Source organism: Tachysurus vachellii, chromosome 25 (assembly GCF_030014155.1).
Source record: "Tachysurus vachellii isolate PV-2020 chromosome 25, HZAU_Pvac_v1, whole genome shotgun sequence".
NCBI lineage: Eukaryota > Metazoa > Chordata > Actinopteri > Siluriformes > Bagridae > Tachysurus > Tachysurus vachellii.
Genome location: NC_083484.1, coordinates 7026736 through 7045481, shown reverse-complemented (window position 1 = coordinate 7045481; position 18746 = coordinate 7026736). Strand labels below are relative to the sequence as shown.

The 18746-nt window shown below is 34.4% G+C and overlaps 1 protein-coding gene across 3 annotated transcripts; it reads left to right on the top strand.

Annotated features, from left to right (window-relative positions):
- The first annotated feature begins 12491 nt into the window (after window positions 1–12491).
- Window positions 12492–17692, top strand: LOC132840184 (C-C motif chemokine 24-like). 3 transcript variants are annotated; one of them, XM_060861646.1, is made up of 5 exons: window positions 12492–12598; window positions 12739–12850; window positions 12963–13037; window positions 16751–16818; window positions 17163–17692. In XM_060861646.1, exons 1-5 carry the CDS (start codon window positions 12523–12525, stop codon window positions 17183–17185), a joined length of 354 nt encoding a protein of 117 aa, XP_060717629.1. In that variant the 5' UTR covers window positions 12492–12522; the 3' UTR covers window positions 17186–17692. The 3 variants fall into 3 exon arrangements, with proteins under 3 accessions (XP_060717629.1, XP_060717627.1, XP_060717628.1); XM_060861644.1 differs by lacking the exons at window positions 16751–16818; window positions 17163–17692 and adding an exon at window positions 13133–13355; XM_060861645.1 differs by lacking the exons at window positions 12492–12598; window positions 12739–12850; window positions 12963–13037 and adding exons at window positions 16041–16200; window positions 16517–16643 and having other exon boundaries at window positions 17163–17661.
- The last annotated feature ends 1054 nt before the right edge of the window (window positions 17693–18746 follow it).

Genomic DNA, 18746 nt, shown 5'->3' with positions numbered 1-18746 from the left:
ATATACTCCTTAAAGTTTTTTTTTTTACATAAAAGCAAGCATACAGTTGCAATGTCACAAAGGCCTGATATCTTCACAGAACATTTATTTTTTTGTTTTGTATTTTTTAAAGCAGGAACATTTTTATTTGATATCTTGATGCAAACACAGACTATTAAATGCTGTTCGGCCAAGAACAAAGGAAGGGGAAAAATATTGAAAATATTGTTCTAATCACTTAGTTTCATCACAATGGAAAAAATAAAGTATAAATTAAGAGAAAGGATTTGAAAGTGCAGCACTGTTCATCTCATCATATCGGCAGACGGTGGCTGTTAGCAGCACAGCAAACAGACACAACAGTGCAGTTCTCATCTCTTCACCTGTACCAGACCGATCGGTGAGACTCAATAAAGACCACTAAGTATTAATTTATACATCAAGTGGACAAAAAACATGCTTCAGAGCTTCCTACCAAAGTCAGCCCCCAAGCTCCATAACCCCAATAACATTTTGAGAAATTATTAAACATGCATCTTTCCAAAAGGCACAATGCATCATTTTGTCTTAAAAAAAAAGACATTTACAGTAAATTGTTAGTATGTTGTTGTGTATGCTATTCCAAGATTATGTGGTGTAAACTATTAAAGCGTTTGATGAAGGGGATTTGTAGAAATTGCCTTCCTGGTTGTGTTGTTATTGATTAACTATTAGAACATTATTGTTTGTGAGAAGAATTATTTATTATAGAATATTTTCCCATCTACTTTTACTAACAAGTACCATTTATAAACACATTTTTAAAATATCAGGAAGCAACATGGAAGCCTCAGAGGAAGTCACCTTAAATGTCATTGCACTGAAGGGAACGTCACTGTGGTCTTCTGCAATGCCATATTAGGTTTAACGTGTGCCAGTGTTTGGTTGCATTTCACAAACATGGAACACAACAGTAACAGATAATCTGCTTAACTTTACTATGCTTATAAAATGAATTTCATTTATATTTTAAGCCAGTTATATGACTGCTACTAACACATAGAATAACATTAACATTCTATCATAATAGCTATATTATTTTTGAAATGTCACCTCTTAAGAGGACTGATTTAAACTATTTTAGTATGTCATTTGTACAATAATCACAAAATAATAAATACCCTACTTGTAACCATAAATAAAATGTTTCTGTGTATACGGATTTTCTTGTATAGCCTTTGTTTTTTAACTTCTCCATAAAAGGTAAAACATTTACATTGGATACAGTTCAATAGTATTTCAATTTCATTTCATGCTTCCAGTGACGTAAACAAAACTGCGTGTCATAACTTCCTGCTTATTGCATGATTAAACTGTAAAATGTGAAATCAGCAGAACTGATGCAAATGACCAAGTAATGACCGTCTTTGCTTACAAACATACAGTAGATCGTTTCCATGTCATCAAGCTTTGCAGGACTTCCAGATGGTGAATTATAATATAAGAGGGCTGACTTTGGTAGGAAGCTCTGAAGCATGTTTTTTGTCCCCTTTATGTATAAATTAATACTTAGTGGTCCTGTTGTGTCTGTTTGCTGTGCTGCTCACAGCCACCGTCTGCCGATATGATGAGATGAACAGTGCTACACTTTCAAATCCTTTCTCTTAATTTATACTTTATTTTTTCCATTGTGATGAAACTATGTGATTGGAACAATATTTTCAATTTTTTTCCCCTTCCTTTGTTCTTGGCCGAACAGCATTTAATAGTCTATGTGTTTGCACCAAGATATCAAATAAAAATGTTCCTGTGATCCTTACACCAATACAGCATTTGTTTGACTGTATATTTGTAATCACACCCTCTAGTGTCACCCATATGAGGATGTGCCCCCCTTTGAGTCTGGTTCCTCTCAAGGTTTCTTCCTTACCATTTTAAGGGAGTTTTTCCTTGCCACTGCTGCCTGAGTCACCTCAGACTTGCTCATTGGGGATAAACACATATACATACATACACACATACATACATACATACTGTGAACTATATATATCTTGAATTTTTCTTATATTAATTCTTTATACTTCTCCTTATGTTTACCTTCTGCTCTATGTTTATGTTCTGTTCTGTTCTGCTTTGAGACAATGTCCATTGTAAAAAGCGCTATACAAATAAACTTGAATTGAATTGAATTAATATTCAGTATTGTCATAACATGCGGTAGGCTAACAGACTTCTAATGTTTCCATTTCCTTTAAACCAGTCCTCAGGCAAATAGAATGAAAATCCAGATACATCTAGAGAAATGTAGGACATATCGTACTGTATATCTGCAGTGTTGTCATGTGTTCACAAGGTGGCAACAGATGTTCTTCTTAGTGAAGACAACAACACTGTTTGAAAATTATTTTCCCAGCACCTACTATACTAATGTAATTACTCAGTCCTCCAACATAGCAGATTTTGAAAAAAAAAAAAAAATCATTTTAAATAAAATCAGTTTTCTATGATTCAGGATTTTTAATTATATATCTAAAATTAGATTCAATTATCAATCACATAATCAATGTAATCTATAAACAAGGATAACATTTCAGTACATTGTTCCATTATATGCTAAATATGTATAATGATGAATGTCTGATTTGAGTGCAAATTTTGCAACATGCTGAGACAGTTTAGACATGTATTTATATAATATAATTTTATATATTATATAATATTTTAATATTAAATAGATTTATATTTAATTACTTATTATAATTTCATGTATTATTTTTATTTTACACTGAAATATTATCTTACATTACACAAAAAGTTCCAGTTCCTGTTGCTTCAAAGATTCACGTTCCTTGTTGAGATGTCATTTATTTTGTCACTATCTTATTGATTCCAAACAGAACATCATAATGATAAGTTTCTGATTTAAGATTTTTTTAAACGTATATTTTTATTAAACTGCTGTTATAAAGTCAGCAGTGATACAAGAACAAGAACTGACCATTAACGCATGCAATACAGCGACAGAAAAAAACCCAGAATGTGCTCAGAAGTGCTACACGTGCTATTCACAAGGAAGTCAGCTAAACCACAAATGATATAATCCTATAATAATCTAGTAATAATAGTGACAGCTAGACATTATCAGCTATATCTATTCATCTACTGTGATTGCTTTATTTTGTTGAAAAGATCCAAAGCAGTGTCCCAGGAACACTGGATCCCAGATGGGAATCGATCCTGCTTGTCCACTGTAGGAGCAATCCAGAGTAGCTAATCCATCTACCAGATATTTTAGAGAATACACATACTAGAAACACTGCAAAAACTGAATATTGCAAGTGAAATGATCTTGAAATGAGTCAAATATATATATCCTATTAAATAATTAACCATCAACCAAAAAGATTATAAAGCCTACTACTACTACTATTTCTCTAGAAATAATCTCTCTGGTCTTATATTTGTTAAATTCTGTAAAGTTCATAATGAGAAATATTAGATGGTATTTTTCTTTATTTAAAATATCTTGCTAAGATATCTTGCTATTTTTTTCTGTACAATATTATACATGTTTTTACAGATCAGTTTGGAAGGTCACAAACGGACAGAGCCTGGATTTGCACTTACACAGTGTAATAGGAACGTGCCACAGTGACTGGTTTGGAACATCATGTAGGCATCATTAACCAGTCGGTGCCTTGGTCGCATTATGTACGCACTTTTGCACAGTTTTATGGTCAAATGAAACTGAAAGTGTTACAACGGCATCTAGTTCATAACAGACGTTCTTATCGTGACACCATCATGTTCTGTGGTTAAGATATTGGATAAGATAAGATATAAGATATAACCATCAGTGTTAGTGGTTAGCATAATGGGAGAAAAGATTTATTCTGATACTATATAGAAATACACTGAATTGCCATGACATTGAAAATGGAAGATTATTAATAAACCCAATGACTCAGTTACCCTGGATGCTGGAAATACACAAGAACATTAATCGTCACTTCCTGAGCTGTGGTTTGCAGCACAGACAGCAGATGTGTGTATGTGCCTTAGTGTTTTTTTGTATGCATCACCTCTACCTCACCAGATGCTTTTCTGAGAAAAACATCAACATACAATTACACTTAACTCTTTCACCAAAGTAAACTTTGCTAAGTAAAGGTCTTTCATCATATTTGATGGAGTATGACAGCTGCAAGTGTGGAGCATTTCGACAGACTGTGTGAGTCAGTGGCAGTTCATCCAAACGTAGAAAACAACCGTGAGAATTGAAAAAAAATAATAACACCATACACTACATGGCCAAAGGATTTTGTACATAATTTTTGATCATACAATTTTACTTTTCATTTGCTGTTATATAAGTCTCAAATCCTCTGGGAAGGATTTTCCCTAGATTTTAATGCAGATGTTAGAGTATAGCTGTGGGGAAGTGATTTTGAATGAGGAGCCCCGGGTCACAGCAATCCATTTCTTTTGGCCCTGAAGACATCTTGTGTGAAATTCCACATAAGAGTGTAATAGTCAGGTGTCTAAAAATGTTTAGCCATATATTCCATAATTCCTGATAGCAAATATAAAATAAGTTTCTCATTTTTACTAGTTTAGTTTCCTTAATTTTGAAGACCAAAGATGGATAGCATTATTGTGAAATGAAACAGATTTAAAATAGTGTCATGTAGTCTTAACTGCTTTAACATACAATTCTCTACTAGCTATAGGTCTTTGGGAATTTCCTCTGAAGTTCCTCTATGTGATAATGACTAAGCTTCATGTCACCAAGACGCCTTGTGTCAGCCAGCACCCAAAATAAATTTCCGGGGTTAAATTTAGAGTACAGTCAGAAATTCCATGTGAAGCATGAAAATTGTCTGTCACCTGTAATAAAATAAAATGTCCTAGCACTACAACATGTGGAAGAAAATGAACATGTCTTTATTGCCCTAGAGGAACTTTCATAGTTTTAGACGTTTGTGCACACACTGTGAGAACATTACCTAAAACGTGTCTTAAATCCTCCAGTTTTAGCAAAAAATCATGATAAAACAATTAAAGAATGACAGAACCACAGAACTCTTTTTTTCATGCCCAGTTGGATAGAAGAAGGAATAGGAATTGTATGGTCTGGCCTTTATCAGCAATCATTTAAAGACTTTGACAGAAAGTAGTGTTGGGTCCATGGTGAACTCTCTGAGTCTGCGCTGACCCATTAGTTCCTCAGGAGCTCTCGGTTGCACAATTAAACTGTTGTAGAGAGGATATTATTTATTTTTACATTAATGCCTGTCTAGTGTCACCCAAATGAGGATGTGTTCCCTTTCAAGTCTGGTCTCTCTCAAGGTTTCTTCCACATATCATCTCAGGGAGTTTGTCCTTGCTGCCATCGACTCCGGCTCATTAGGGATAGATTTTAAAGATAAATAGTATTTAAAATGTTTAATTAATATTTTTTAATTAATCTTAAACCTTAAATGTATGTATTTATTGATTTATTTGTATTCTTATTTTATATATATATATATATATATATATATATATATATATATATATATATATATATATATATTTATTTATATATTTTTTTCACTTTTGTTTCTATACTTCTGTAAAGCTGCTTTTTTGAGACAATGTAAATTGTTAAAAGCACTATAGAAGAAAAGTGAATTGAATTGAATTTAATTGAAATTGAATTGAATAGCCACGCTGCTCTACAGTAGTTTAAGAAATTCTATAATTACACTATATTACCAAAAGTATGTGGGCACATACTTTTACATAATACATCTAGCAGACACCCTGATCCAGAGCGACTTACATTATGTCATTTTTATACAACTGAGCGTTAAGGGCCTTGCTCAGAGGCCCAACAGTGGCAGCTTGGTAGATCTGGGATCAAACTCACAACGTTCCAATTGGTAGCACAACAGCTTAACCACTAGTCTACCACACGTGCTTGAACACACTCATAAGCATTAAGTCCATCTTTGTTGTGTTAATAGCCTGTTATTATAAATAAGGGCTTCTCACACCGCACTTAACTTCGGGTTGTCATCTTTTTAAACCCTGCTTTTAACCCCAGGTAGAAAAACAGTACACACTTGTCATTTAGAAGCAGAGTTAGAGCCGCTTTTTACCCCAGGTTATGAAACCCTGCTCTGATGCAGTGGTACAGTAGCACTGTAGATGTATACAGTAGATAACTTTTGCAAAGTTATCTCCACATTATTGTGCCAAAAGTGTACAGTATAAAATGGTACAGTGTTAGAATTTTGTGACTAGATGCTTAGCAGCAGACACCGTCATAATCATGTGAAAAGCAGGATGCAGCAATACATTACAAAAAAAAACTCTCATTAGCATCAGATGTCAAAACAAAAAACATGACTCGCTATGTACCATAGCGACGGGGAAATACCTTAATAAAGACACTGACCAATTAGAAGATGATATCATGAATGTCCGGTCAGAATGAATGTCCTGTCAGCTACGTGACAAACTTAAAAAGGCCGAAAATATTACAATTCTGTGAAAGATAACAAGGCATAGAATGGAAGATCTGTCCTTTTTTCTCACTGATATCAAAGCATGAGACAAGTTGCTGTGAAAATGACCAGATTCCTTTGAATTTTTGTGGGACCACCAAAACATATACTGTAGAATGTTATGAATAAGGGATTGGTTTGTTTTGTAGCTCATACTATATTAAATTGAACTGCATATATAAAATATTATCCCCAGTGGGTGTAATGACTGTGAAAGGGCTGTATGATTAATTTAGCTATTTTTGTGCCTTTAAGTGTTTGGAAATGTCTGTTTGTTAATCTTGAGAAAAAAGAATCATTTGCAACAGTCTACAGTCCTGCCGGAAGTAGACAAAGGAACTTAAGCATGAACTAATGTCAGTGATTAAGCCATGTAGCCATGTAGCCATGTAGCCTGAAGAGTGTCTTGCACAATTGCACAGGAATGTGTCATTGTGCATTGTGACAAAGATGTTTGCAAGATATTCCATCTATATTATTCAGGGTTAACTGCATGAATCCGTTACTTCCCTAATCCTGAAAGAATATAAAGGATCTTGGCCTGAATAAGTGCAGTGTAAAGGAAGTACAGTAGAGTCAAGACAAGATACTCCAGTAATATAGACCAAGAATGGATTTCACTCTGACACCTCGCCAGTTGCTCTTTCTCTTTACCATAATCACACTTCTATTCAGCTGCGTGCTTGGAGGTGAGTGTTTTTAATACGCATCCTCTTAAAGAGAAAACTTAAAGAAAAAAAATTGTGTGTGTACTTCATTAGCATCTTGTATAATAGGGTTTATATATCTAACCCTATGAGTTTTGTTCTATTGCAGTTTGCTCCAGTGACAGCAAGCCAACAACATGTTGTGGAAAAACTAGTGCTGTACATGTTAATCCTGTCAATGTAACAAATTGTGCCTATACTGAGGGAAAAGGCCAATGTCGTGAGGCCTATGTGTAAGTAAATAAACTTTTAGAAGAAGCTATATTATGTGTCAATATGAAACGATTCATAATCATATCATTGTCATTTCCATAAAATGTTAAATACAGTCTGACTGGTTTGGTCAAGTGTGTACTTTGTTAAACTTTTAGTTTGTCAGAGTTGTGATCGAATGTGTTTTCTTGAGCAGTATGTCAATTTGTGCAGGTTTTTGTTCAATGATGGACGGCGGCATTGCAGCAGTGTGAATGCAAAGAGGATCAAAAAAACACTGAACATATTAGAAAAGGTAAATAACATGTAATGCATTTTGTAGTACTTTTGGAAACATAGATAGATAGATAGATAGATAGATAGATAGACAGATAGACAGATAGACAGATAGATAGATAGATAGATAGATAGATAGATAGATAGATAGATAGATAGATAGATAGATAGATAGATTGAACAAATGTTTTAAACTTATGGTATCTTGTATGGTATCAAGTATGTAACCTAGCCAACACTAATGTATTCAATGTTAGAGATTTAAGCACTTATGCACTTATGTACAAATGCTGTAAATGTAAATATAAATGTAGATAGATAGATAGATAGATAGATAGATAGATAGATAGATAGATAGATAAATAGATAGATAGATTTTTTACTTTATTATACTTTTTTTGTCAAAACCTTTAAGTCAAGATTTTAATGTTTCTTCCTCTCTTTAACATATCCAATAGAAAGGAATACTGTGTTTGGGCAAACCCCGGAGCTGACATGTCCAAGTTCCAGCTGTTATGCTGCGTGCTGTTCTTATATGAAGTAACTGTTCTGCTCACATGCCAGTACTGTGGAAGGACAAGTTTAAATTTATTTTTGTATTTCTGCATATGACAGTATTTATTTAATTTTATGTTGATTAATTTTATCTAATATTTAATTTACAAGCATTGTGTGTATTTATTTATTTTGTTGTTGGGTTATATATGATATATTATGTGAAGTGTTTTTTTTCATTTATATTCAATAAATAATAAAACTCTGAAATACAAACCTTCTGCTTTCATGGCTGCATGTTTTGTATACTGTAAGTATTTTATTAACCATCCATCAAACACAAAGAATGATATGGAATGGATTTACACTGGTGGACAAATTAAAAATATGGCACTTTGTAGCCTAATGGAATAAAAAATTATAGGAAAAAAATATAATAATAATAATAGCAGCAGTAATTTGGGGGAATGGTGCTTTAGTGGTTTAGCACATTTGCCTCGCACTTTTTGGGTTGGGGATTGAGTACCACCTCTGCTATACAGGGATGTGGTAACTCAGTGGTTAAGGTGTTGGACTACTGATCGGAAGGTTGTGTGTTTGAACCCCAGGTCCACCAAGCTGCCTCTGCTGGCTCTTACCCCTCAATTGCTCAGTTGTGTAAATAAAAAAAAAAGTAAGTCACTCTGAATGAGAAAGCCTGGTAAATGCATGCAGAGAATTTGCTTTGCATTGCATTTCCTTTAGGCACTCTGGTTTCCTCCCCTAGTCGAAGACATATGCTGTAGGCTCTTTGGCATCTAAAGATTGCATGAATGTGTATAAATTGTGTCCTGCAATGGGTTGGTGTCCCAAAAACCCTGAGTCCCCCGTGATAGTCTCCAGGATCGTTGTGTGACCCTGTGTAGTATAAAACACACTCAAACACTCATTCAATATACATCTTGTGTCTTCTGCTGTCTTACACATTCACTCAATCACTGTTTTGCACGCCACATTTCAGTACCTCATTACATAAGCATATATATATATATATATATATATATATATATATATATATATATATATATATATATATATATATATATGTGTGTGTGTGTGTGTGTGTGTGTGTGTGTGTGTGTGTGTGTGTGTGTGTGTTTACAAGAACCCTCTTTGTTCAGAATCCTATAATTTTTTGTGTATTGTCCTGTAGTGTTTGTAGTGTCTGTTTGCATTGTCTGTCTTTTCTCTCACACTGTTTGCACAAGGTTGCACACAATGCACTTTATGTGTCTAGGACAACTTATTTTAATTCCTTAGCTCTGTGTTGTTCTATGTAGCACCGTGGTCCATGTCACTATGAACTGCATCAGCTATATACGGTTAAAATGACAATAAAAGCTTCTTGACCCGACTTGACTTTACAGCAAATGTATGGATGGATGAATAACAATAAGTTAGTTTTAATTAACATTGCAATGTACAGTTCGGATCTAGGCTCAGCTTCTCTGCTAAAGAATGAAAGTTTTTCATTTCTGCTAAACTTAGCCCAGATCTATTTACTATATGGTTGTATGGGACTCTGCCTCACTTATAAATCAATTTAGATAAAATTATCTGTTAAATGAATAAACAAATGAATGGTAGTTATGAGCTCAGGTTTGCTTTTTGTGTGAAGTTTCACATGTTAAATCTGTGTGACTGTGCTATTTTTAACAACATTTATTTGGTATAAAAAATATGAATAACACTGAAAATAAATTAATACATTTATAATAATAAACTTTTCAGAAGCAATTCTTTGTGGATTGCTCTAAATATTTTGTGGCTAATTATAGATTAATCTTAGAGATACTGCTTAGACCTTATAACGTTTATCTATAAGTCACTCATTTGTGTTTATTTCTTTTATTCATTTTTTTTAAATTTGACATTTTTCAACAACTCTACAGAAACAAGGGCAGGTGATCTTGCAAATCTTCTAAATAAATATTTATAACATGTTGTTTTTGGTATCTAATGGTGAAATGGTGACACAGTTATGTTCAAATTCATGAGAAAATCTGGCATGTGAGCTGACGCTCGCATATAAAACACATGAGAAAGTCATTTGAACAAAACCACATGCTTTAAGATGTAGAAATATACTGTTAGACAATATATGACACATAGTAGTTGAAAAGCCTACAAACAACCTGGTAGAGCTGTTTCTAATGGATCCAGTGTTTAGGAACTGTTTTTTTAGTCATATGTAGTTTGCCTATTCAAATTTAAATGTTAATATGAGTCATAGTCATAGACAAGTCATAGCAGTGTTGTGCTTTAAACAAACAAGAGAAGGAGAAAAATCTAGAGCCTTATATGGTAACACATAAATGAGGTGAAGAAGGTTGCATTTATGATTTGAAGTCTTTTCTTGGATAAACTTAAGCCAACTTAATGTGTCTCCATTTGCCTGTCACAGGAATATCACTTTACTAACAGGAAGCAGTACATCAGTGAGTGTGACCACATCGCAGGCCCCTTCGGTGCCTCCCTAGTGTGCTTACTATATGCTAATGACTGCAATTCTCAGAATGACAGTGATTTCAGATCACACTACACTACTGACAAATGTCATGTCAATGATTTAAGAGTAGACTTGAAGTATGTCATCTTGTCATGGTGTGAGTCATCGTGAAGAGTTTGTTCTTACCATTGATGTTGGTACACTCTTTTACTTTCATTTCTGCTTGCAAGTCTTTTATTCAAAGCATACAGTTACTGTCAATCCATTTGAGCTCTTCGCATTAATTCTATAGGATTACACAATTGTATACTATTCATTCATCTTCTACCGCTTATCCGAACTACCTCGGGTCACGGGGAGCCTGTGCCTATCTCAGGCGTCATCGGGCATCGAGGCAGGATACACCCTGGACGGAGTGCCAACACATCGCAGGGCACACACACACACTCTCATTCACTCACGCAATCACACACTACGGACAATTTTCCAGAGATGCCAATCAAACTACCATGCATGTCTTTTGACCGGGGGAGGAAACCAGAGTACCCAGAGGAAACCCCCGAGGCACGGGGAGAACATGCAAACTCAACACACACAAGGCGGAGGCGGGGATCGAACCCCGACCCTGGAGGTGTGAGGCAAACGTGCTAACCACTAATGTATACTAATCATTACAATAAAAAAGTAAGACGCAGCTTGTGGATTTAATGTTTGAAGGGTTCCCTACAATTTTGTAAATACGTTGTTGTCCTTAAACCCAATTATATTTCTGATGGATGTGATTTTAATCAAGTTTATCACAGAAAAAAAATCCTGTAATCATTATCTGTGCACAATTTTTTTACATTATTATTAGACAGGTAAAGATGATAATGAGGGAATAATAGAAACATCACAATGAAATCAAAGATGGTGGCACAGAAATAAAGTGATCGATCACATGAAACTAAACTGAACTAAGTGAGCACTTGGATCTGAGTGCATTTCACTAGGATCTCTTGAATCTCATTAATTTGATGTAGCACAGGCTACAGAAACATGTAAATTAATTATTTTTCAATCCAAACCCTTTATATCCATGTATCATGGTTTACTGGTCATGTAACCTATGACAGGAATACTGGGTGGGAAGAGAGAATATACTCTCTAACACATGCTTTCACACCTAAGGGCAATTTGTTTTAGCCAAACCACGTACTTACTTACTTAATTACTAGACATGGGAGACTGAGGAGGCACATGCATTGAATTTCCACATACAGTAGATAACCCTGAGCTTCCGATCAAATTCAGTATGGGACCCGGGAGCTCTGAGGTGGCAAAGCTATGCTATGCATCTATGTTTATCATGAAGTTTGTTTGTTTTTTCACAGTAGAAACTAGTGCCATTTGAGAAAACATCTGTCGGTTATGTGATTAATATATGGCACAAAAATTAAGTTACTGTAGATTTAAATATTAAGTTACTATAATTGTCAAAAAACATTTCACCCAAATCCGTTTGATTCTCTAATCAGATTGATTCAATCTAGAGCTTCAGGGCAAATATACACCTGTTTTTATTATATCAAATTAGAAATTAGGAAATGGGACTTAAAAGTTTCAACGGAGACTACGGGGTTTTTGTTGTCTGCCATAAATAATGACTTTCACCAAAAACGAAACTACCCAATAAAGTCATATATGGTGACTTGAGAAAAAGATGTTCTTGGGAAACAACGGATGCTGCCCTTACACTTCATAGTTCCTCTTTTTTTGATATTTAAAGTCATGTCTTGATCTCGAAGAAACAGTCAGTAAACTCATTCAGAAGGAACAGAGATCAGTTGAGAAAATGCAGAAGAACACAACAGTGATGAAGAGCCTGGCTGCTATAGTTGTCATAGCGTTTAGTATCTGGACTGTAACAGGTAATCTAATCTGTACTGCATCTTTGTCTTTTTTTGTACTGCTTTGAGTCTGAAAACGAGTTTTAAAGATGAGATAAAAAATTATGTGATTATTATGTATTTGAAAATGTGCTCATGTGTTTTGGGGTGTATTTATTTAGAGGCAGAAAAAGTGAGTCCCTGCTGCGTTGCGGTGTCCAGATTCATGGAGGACTTTGCCATCACAGGATACAGATTGCAGATGAAAAACCTTCCATGCATTAAAGCTGTCATGTAAGTACAGTCAGACAAAAACAACACAATATTTAAACTCAAAAGCAGAAACAGGCTATACAGTATACCCAATACTGGTGAAGTCATCGTTCTAATGAATTGTCTTTTACAGTTTTCAGACAGAAATGGGACAGTTCTGCATTGATCCATATCAACCCTGGGTGAAGAAGAAGATCATCGAGTTTAAGTATAACACATTTTTATATAAAATATAAAACCTAAGATAAAATGAACATGTTTAGCATGATATTCAAGGTTTTTTTTTTTTTTGTTATTTTCTAGGATGTCACAAAAAAAGAAAATGTATCCGGCTTCTGCCTTGCCGACTCCGTCCTTCTCAGTAACGCAGGATTCAACTGTTAGCACTCCGAGGGACAAAGAAAAAAACACAACTCACTTCAGTGAATAAAAAACTGCAGTGAATTTAAAATAATATCTTTAATATTTAAAGCTTAAATTAATTTATCTTAATAGTGGTTTGACACCATAAAATGTGTTTATTTTAAAAAAGAAAGGAAAAATTCTAAAATAAAAATAATAAAACTTTATTATATATTTATAACTGTACTTATATAATTGAAAACCAATCTTTGTTATTATTTTGTTGTTGTTGTTGTTGTTGTTGTTGTTTGGCAAAAACGGAACCCAATAAAATTGTTTAATTGTTGAACAGGTTTGGTCGACTATAAAAAAATAAAGGAAAGAAAATTAGCTAGTATAAAATATTCTTATAATATTCCCAAGATTCACAAATCACTACCTATCCAATTAAATTAAATTACATTGTGTCAATAACTGAGACAGAGATGGATGTAATTGCAGCTTTGAATATTTATTAATGCTGGCAAAAAGATTCGAAACATAAAGCAGACTCAAAAACAGGCAGGAAATCATGAAACAACATGTAGACATAATGCAATATACAAAAACTAGGAAGGAAATGCATAAACAAACATCAGAATTTAGCACACTGAGCATTGCTGAGTCTGTGAAAGTTTGTTTGCATAGAATGAAGGTGTGATTGGGAAATGGTGTGTCTCGTCAGTACTCTGGTGAATGAAAATGTGCCAGTAGGGGACAGAGTGGTAGCTGACCGGGAGGGAATGGTAGCTCAGTAGTGGACTGCTGAACAGAAGATTGTGAGCTCAAGTGCCAAATCACCAAGCGGCCACTGCTGGGCCCCTAAGCAAGGCCCTTAACCCTCAACTGCTCTTTTGTGTAATTGAGGTAAATGTAAGTGGCTCTGGATAATGGTGTATACCAAATGCATTAAATTAGATGGAGAGAGGTGTAGAGGATGGTAGTCTGAGGCAGCCATGTTATCAATGCTGTGGTATATTCTGGGAAGTGGAGTTCTCAGTGGATTCCCCATTGGCATGAGAGAACCCCCCCTTGAACAGCTCATTCTGGAAGCTGAATATTTGTTGGTTAGCTTTTGAGAGCAAGGGTTAGGATTTCTGGCACATAGCTCTCCCACTTGAAGTACTCCAATTTTCCATTTTTTAGACGTTCTTTACCAGGTATGCAGGTAAGATTTGAGGTTACAAAATAATTCCATAATAATGCCGAATAGGCTGATTTCCATTAAACAGGTGGAATTGAATGCCTGTGAACTGGTAAAAAAGTATGAAGTAAATATAACTGTATATACAAAACTTGTAACTTCATATGCTAATAGTACAGGGGTGGAAGGTTTGAGTTATGAAATATAGAAAGAGTGTGACAGTTGACTGTGATGTTCTAGGTCTAGCTTGTATGTTGGTGATGATATGATGGAAGATCCAGTAAGGGTTTATGAATCAGGCACTGAGCTTTCTACAGCCTTGAGGGTTTTTAAGGATCTGCTGGACATACTCAATCATCTGCCAAGAACTGTGGGGGTTTTCCATGGTGTCAATCTGTGAATTCCTTATTTAGTTCAGACACTTGTTGTAGGTGCTGACACGCTTCCTCGCAAACTTGCTTACCCTGCCTAAAATGCTTGAGCTGCTAACTTGGCATAGGCCAAAGTGGTATAGGGACTTTTGTGCATAATCAGCCTATGGGAGAAATTGTGCACAGTCCTTCTGAATTCTCGAGTACAAATTTGCAAAAACCTCCATTATCTCCTATTAGCACATTTAGCTTGCACAATGGACTGGTGGTGGTAGCCTGATGCGAGGCAGAGTGTGAAACTCGGAGGGGAACTGGGTGCTTTGTTCACTTACTATATCTTCTGGGATACCAAAATAATGAAACACAGTTAAATATGAGTTCTGCAGTTCTGAAGAAGGTGAGCAGACAAGGCAGGGGAATCAGATTTAACAAATTCCAAATCCTGTCAAAAATAACCATGATTATGGTGTTGCCTTTAGACTTTGGGAGGTCAGTCATGAAGTATATGGCAATGTGGTATTAGTGATACTGAGGTGTGTATATAAGTGCAAGAGCTTGCCAACTGGCAGTGTGCATGGGGGAAGATGGTGATATCAAACCAACTTCTGCTCTCTGATGCCAAAATTGAATGTTCATAGGCATCTAATACTTTAAGGTGTTATCTTCAACCACTTACAGTAAATGATGTATAAGGTTATCCCAACTGAGGTAAAAAATCTCACATTGAAAGCCAGTGTCCTGACTAATTTTATATCAGACTTAAGATTATAAAATAATTCATTTCTTTATACTGATTGAAAATGTTTAAAGTGTACATTTTAAAAGGGATACAGTAAATATAAATGTGTATGACAGATGTTTTGCTAACATCAACATCAGAAAGACAAAGCTTACAAATAATGTAGTTAATTTAACCAACAAAAGGCTTGCATGATCTGAAAGCAAAAGCATCCTCCAAATATAAAAGAAGCTACTAGAGGAGGTCAAACACTTCACAGTTTGTGTTGCAAAGGCTTTCTCTCCATAGTTCATAAGTCTGACAGCGCTATAGCAAGCAATTTATAATGCAGTTTCGTAAAAGTTTAAAGAATTGGAATGTTCTTGCACATTATTCTTCTTCACAACTATGTCAGGTGTCAAGTTCCAAACAAGTTTCTGCTGACTGTCTTCCTGGGGGTTCAGTGCATGATAGAGGTGTTAGCCATATTTCAAAAATGTGGTCAGACTCACAGAACATTTGCAGCACTCCAATTAAAGTTGCGAAAAGTTTGTGACGTATATTTTTTCCACTTGCTCTGCCTCTATAATAAATGAGAAGCATCCTCACAATTAGGTCTCATTAGCGAAACAAGTGAAACAAATCTGCTAAACGATCTGCCCAACGAGAACCATGCTGGACTGCAGTAAACGCTGGTATACTTTCTTGGTTGTGCTGCTTGCACTTTTTGGATGCATCACAGCCGCACCTAGTAACTGTAAGTATCTCTGTAGCACAGTGGATTACTAAATCCCATCCTTTCAAAGACATTTATATTCATTTAGAAACAAGACAACTACTGTAATCATGTACATGAACTGTGAAACTGCAAACAGTTACGGCATTTGTAGAAAAGCATTTGTTAAAATGCTTTACACTTTGTTTAAGTGCAAAAATCAGAGAATGTTGTGTTTTTTCAAATGGCCTGTTTTTTTTTTTTAATTCAGAGGTTGTACTATACTACTTTGTTGACTTCAAATAAACATCATGACATAAAAGCATTATTTATTTAGTGAACATTCATTCTTTTTCAGATCGTCGACCTACCAGAGTTGGTATTGTGTGCTGTGAGTCAGTCTCCAAAGTATTTATACCGCATAATATAAAGCTTACTGCATACAAGCGCCAGAACGCCCTGAAACCTTGTGTGGAAGCCATCATGTAAATAACATTTAACTTTTTTTTTTAAGTAAATTCTAAGAAAAATATGGAATACTAAAATATACTAAATTTGTTCTTTCTCTTTGCAATCAATTTTTTTTATTTAGATTTTTCACTGAACATGAAAAATATTGCTCTGACCCTACTGCACGCTGGATCCAAAAGAAAACGAAAGGTATTGTAACATCAATTCACTCTACATTTCAAACTATTACTCTAAAGTCTGTTATCAGTGTTTATCTTAATGAACTTTAAATGTAAAAAAAAACATATTACATTATTCTAAGACTGAAAATTAAGATTATAGCACATTATTATTTTGGGGATAAGTCATTGACAGATGATCTGTTCTAAAATATAATGCAAATTGTCTCAAATATTACAATTTCAGTATAGCACACTTTGGATTTAACCTAATTAAATCCTATTTATTAAATCCTATTTATTAAATCCTATTTATTAAATCCTATTTATGAATTTTCTAGTGTTTTACTAACCTGAATCTTATCTATTTTACAGGTTTGAAAGAAATCACTGAATGAAAATGGAAGACAGACTGTTTTGTATCCAGCTTCCTGTTGCTTCAAGAATCTTGCATACATAAAAAATAAGAAAAGAAAAAAAAAAAAGGCATTTCAAACAGTTTTTCTGCAAGGTAGAAAAAAGGCCATTTTGAATTTGAAGTAACTCATAAATTAACATACATTAACATGTTGGGAACTATGATACTCCTATAACTATATAGAACCCTTTAAAGCCAACATGCTGTTATGTTGCATAACATTTTTTGAAGCTTTAAGGCTTGTTGTTGCTCTCGTATATAAATCCATCTATCTACCTTTCAGTAGTGATCCCAAGTAAAATAGTACTTTCACTTTCATTTTTATTTTGCTTCAGTAAGTCATAATAGAGTTCACAAAAACATATCATTCTTAAAATGATATGTAATATCTATATAATATATGGTACGTTTTTTTTTTTTTTTTGAAAAAAATAATTTGAAATGTCAACACTTTTACCATTAGGAGCCATATAATAAAAGACCTTTACCTTGCAAAACTGTGTCATTTTGTTTCTCCTTGCACTTTGACGACTTCAATATATTTAATATACTCAATATTTATATTGATACTGCATACAGACTTTGATTATGATTATTATCACTGGGAAAGAATGCAATGGCAGTTTGTGGAACTGCAAGCAGAGTAGGATTTTTTGAAAAAAAAAAAAAAAAAAAGAAGGCAACCTCAGTTTAAAAACCCGCGAAACATATAGGATAATATACAGAACACGTTGTCTCAAGAAGGCACACATCCAGGCCACCATCGCTTTGAACTTCTGCTATCGGGCAGTCATTACAAAAACATCTATTCTTGCACCACCAGATTTACCAGACAGTTTCTTCCCCAGAGCTGTGAATCAACCTGAAAACCTCACAATATAATTATCCATACAGATTATCTGCCAGAGTGGACTGTTTACATACAGTCTATTGTACATGGCAGTCAACAATGTTTACAATTTTTAATCACACTGTGCAATACTGTTGTTGTATTAGTTACTGTCTTTCACACTGTCTCACTTTATAATAGTATAACATGTTGCACTACAGTTTATATTGTTACGACAATCAAAATATGAGCATTGTCCAGTGTCACCCAGATGAGGAGGAGGTTCCCTACTGAGTCTGGTTCCTCTCAAGGTTTCTTCCTCATATCATCTCAGGCAGTTTTTCCTTGCTCATTAAGGATAGGGCTATATATATATATATATATATATATATATATATATACACACGCACATATACATACAATTATATTTTATAGTATTTTAAATTAATATTTTTTAATTAATTGTAAACTTTAATTTTATATATTAATTGATTTATTTTTATCCTTTTTTTGTCATATTATTAGAATATCTTTATTTTATTTTATTTTATTTAATTTTTTCTCTCTCTTCTGTTTCCATACTTCTTGTTGCTATATGTCATTATATGGTGTGATGTGGTAGCACAGTTAAGTTTTTGGACTACTGATCAGAAGGTCATGGGTTTGAATCCCAGGTCCACCAAGCTGCCACTGCTGGGCCCCTAAGCAAAGC

What these genes read in the sequence shown, in the direction of transcription:
- LOC132840184 (XM_060861644.1), top strand. Translation starts at nt 12,523, where the DNA reads ATGCAGAAGAACACAACAGTGATGAAGAGCCTGGCTGCTATAGTTGTC. An exon ending in TAGTATCTGGACTGTAACAG is followed by an intron (nt 12,599 to 12,738) that starts GTAATCTAATCT and finishes GTATTTATTTAG; the next exon opens with AGGCAGAAAAAGTGAGTCCC. An exon ending in CCATGCATTAAAGCTGTCAT is followed by an intron (nt 12,851 to 12,962) that starts GTAAGTACAGTC and finishes TGTCTTTTACAG; the next exon opens with TTTTCAGACAGAAATGGGAC.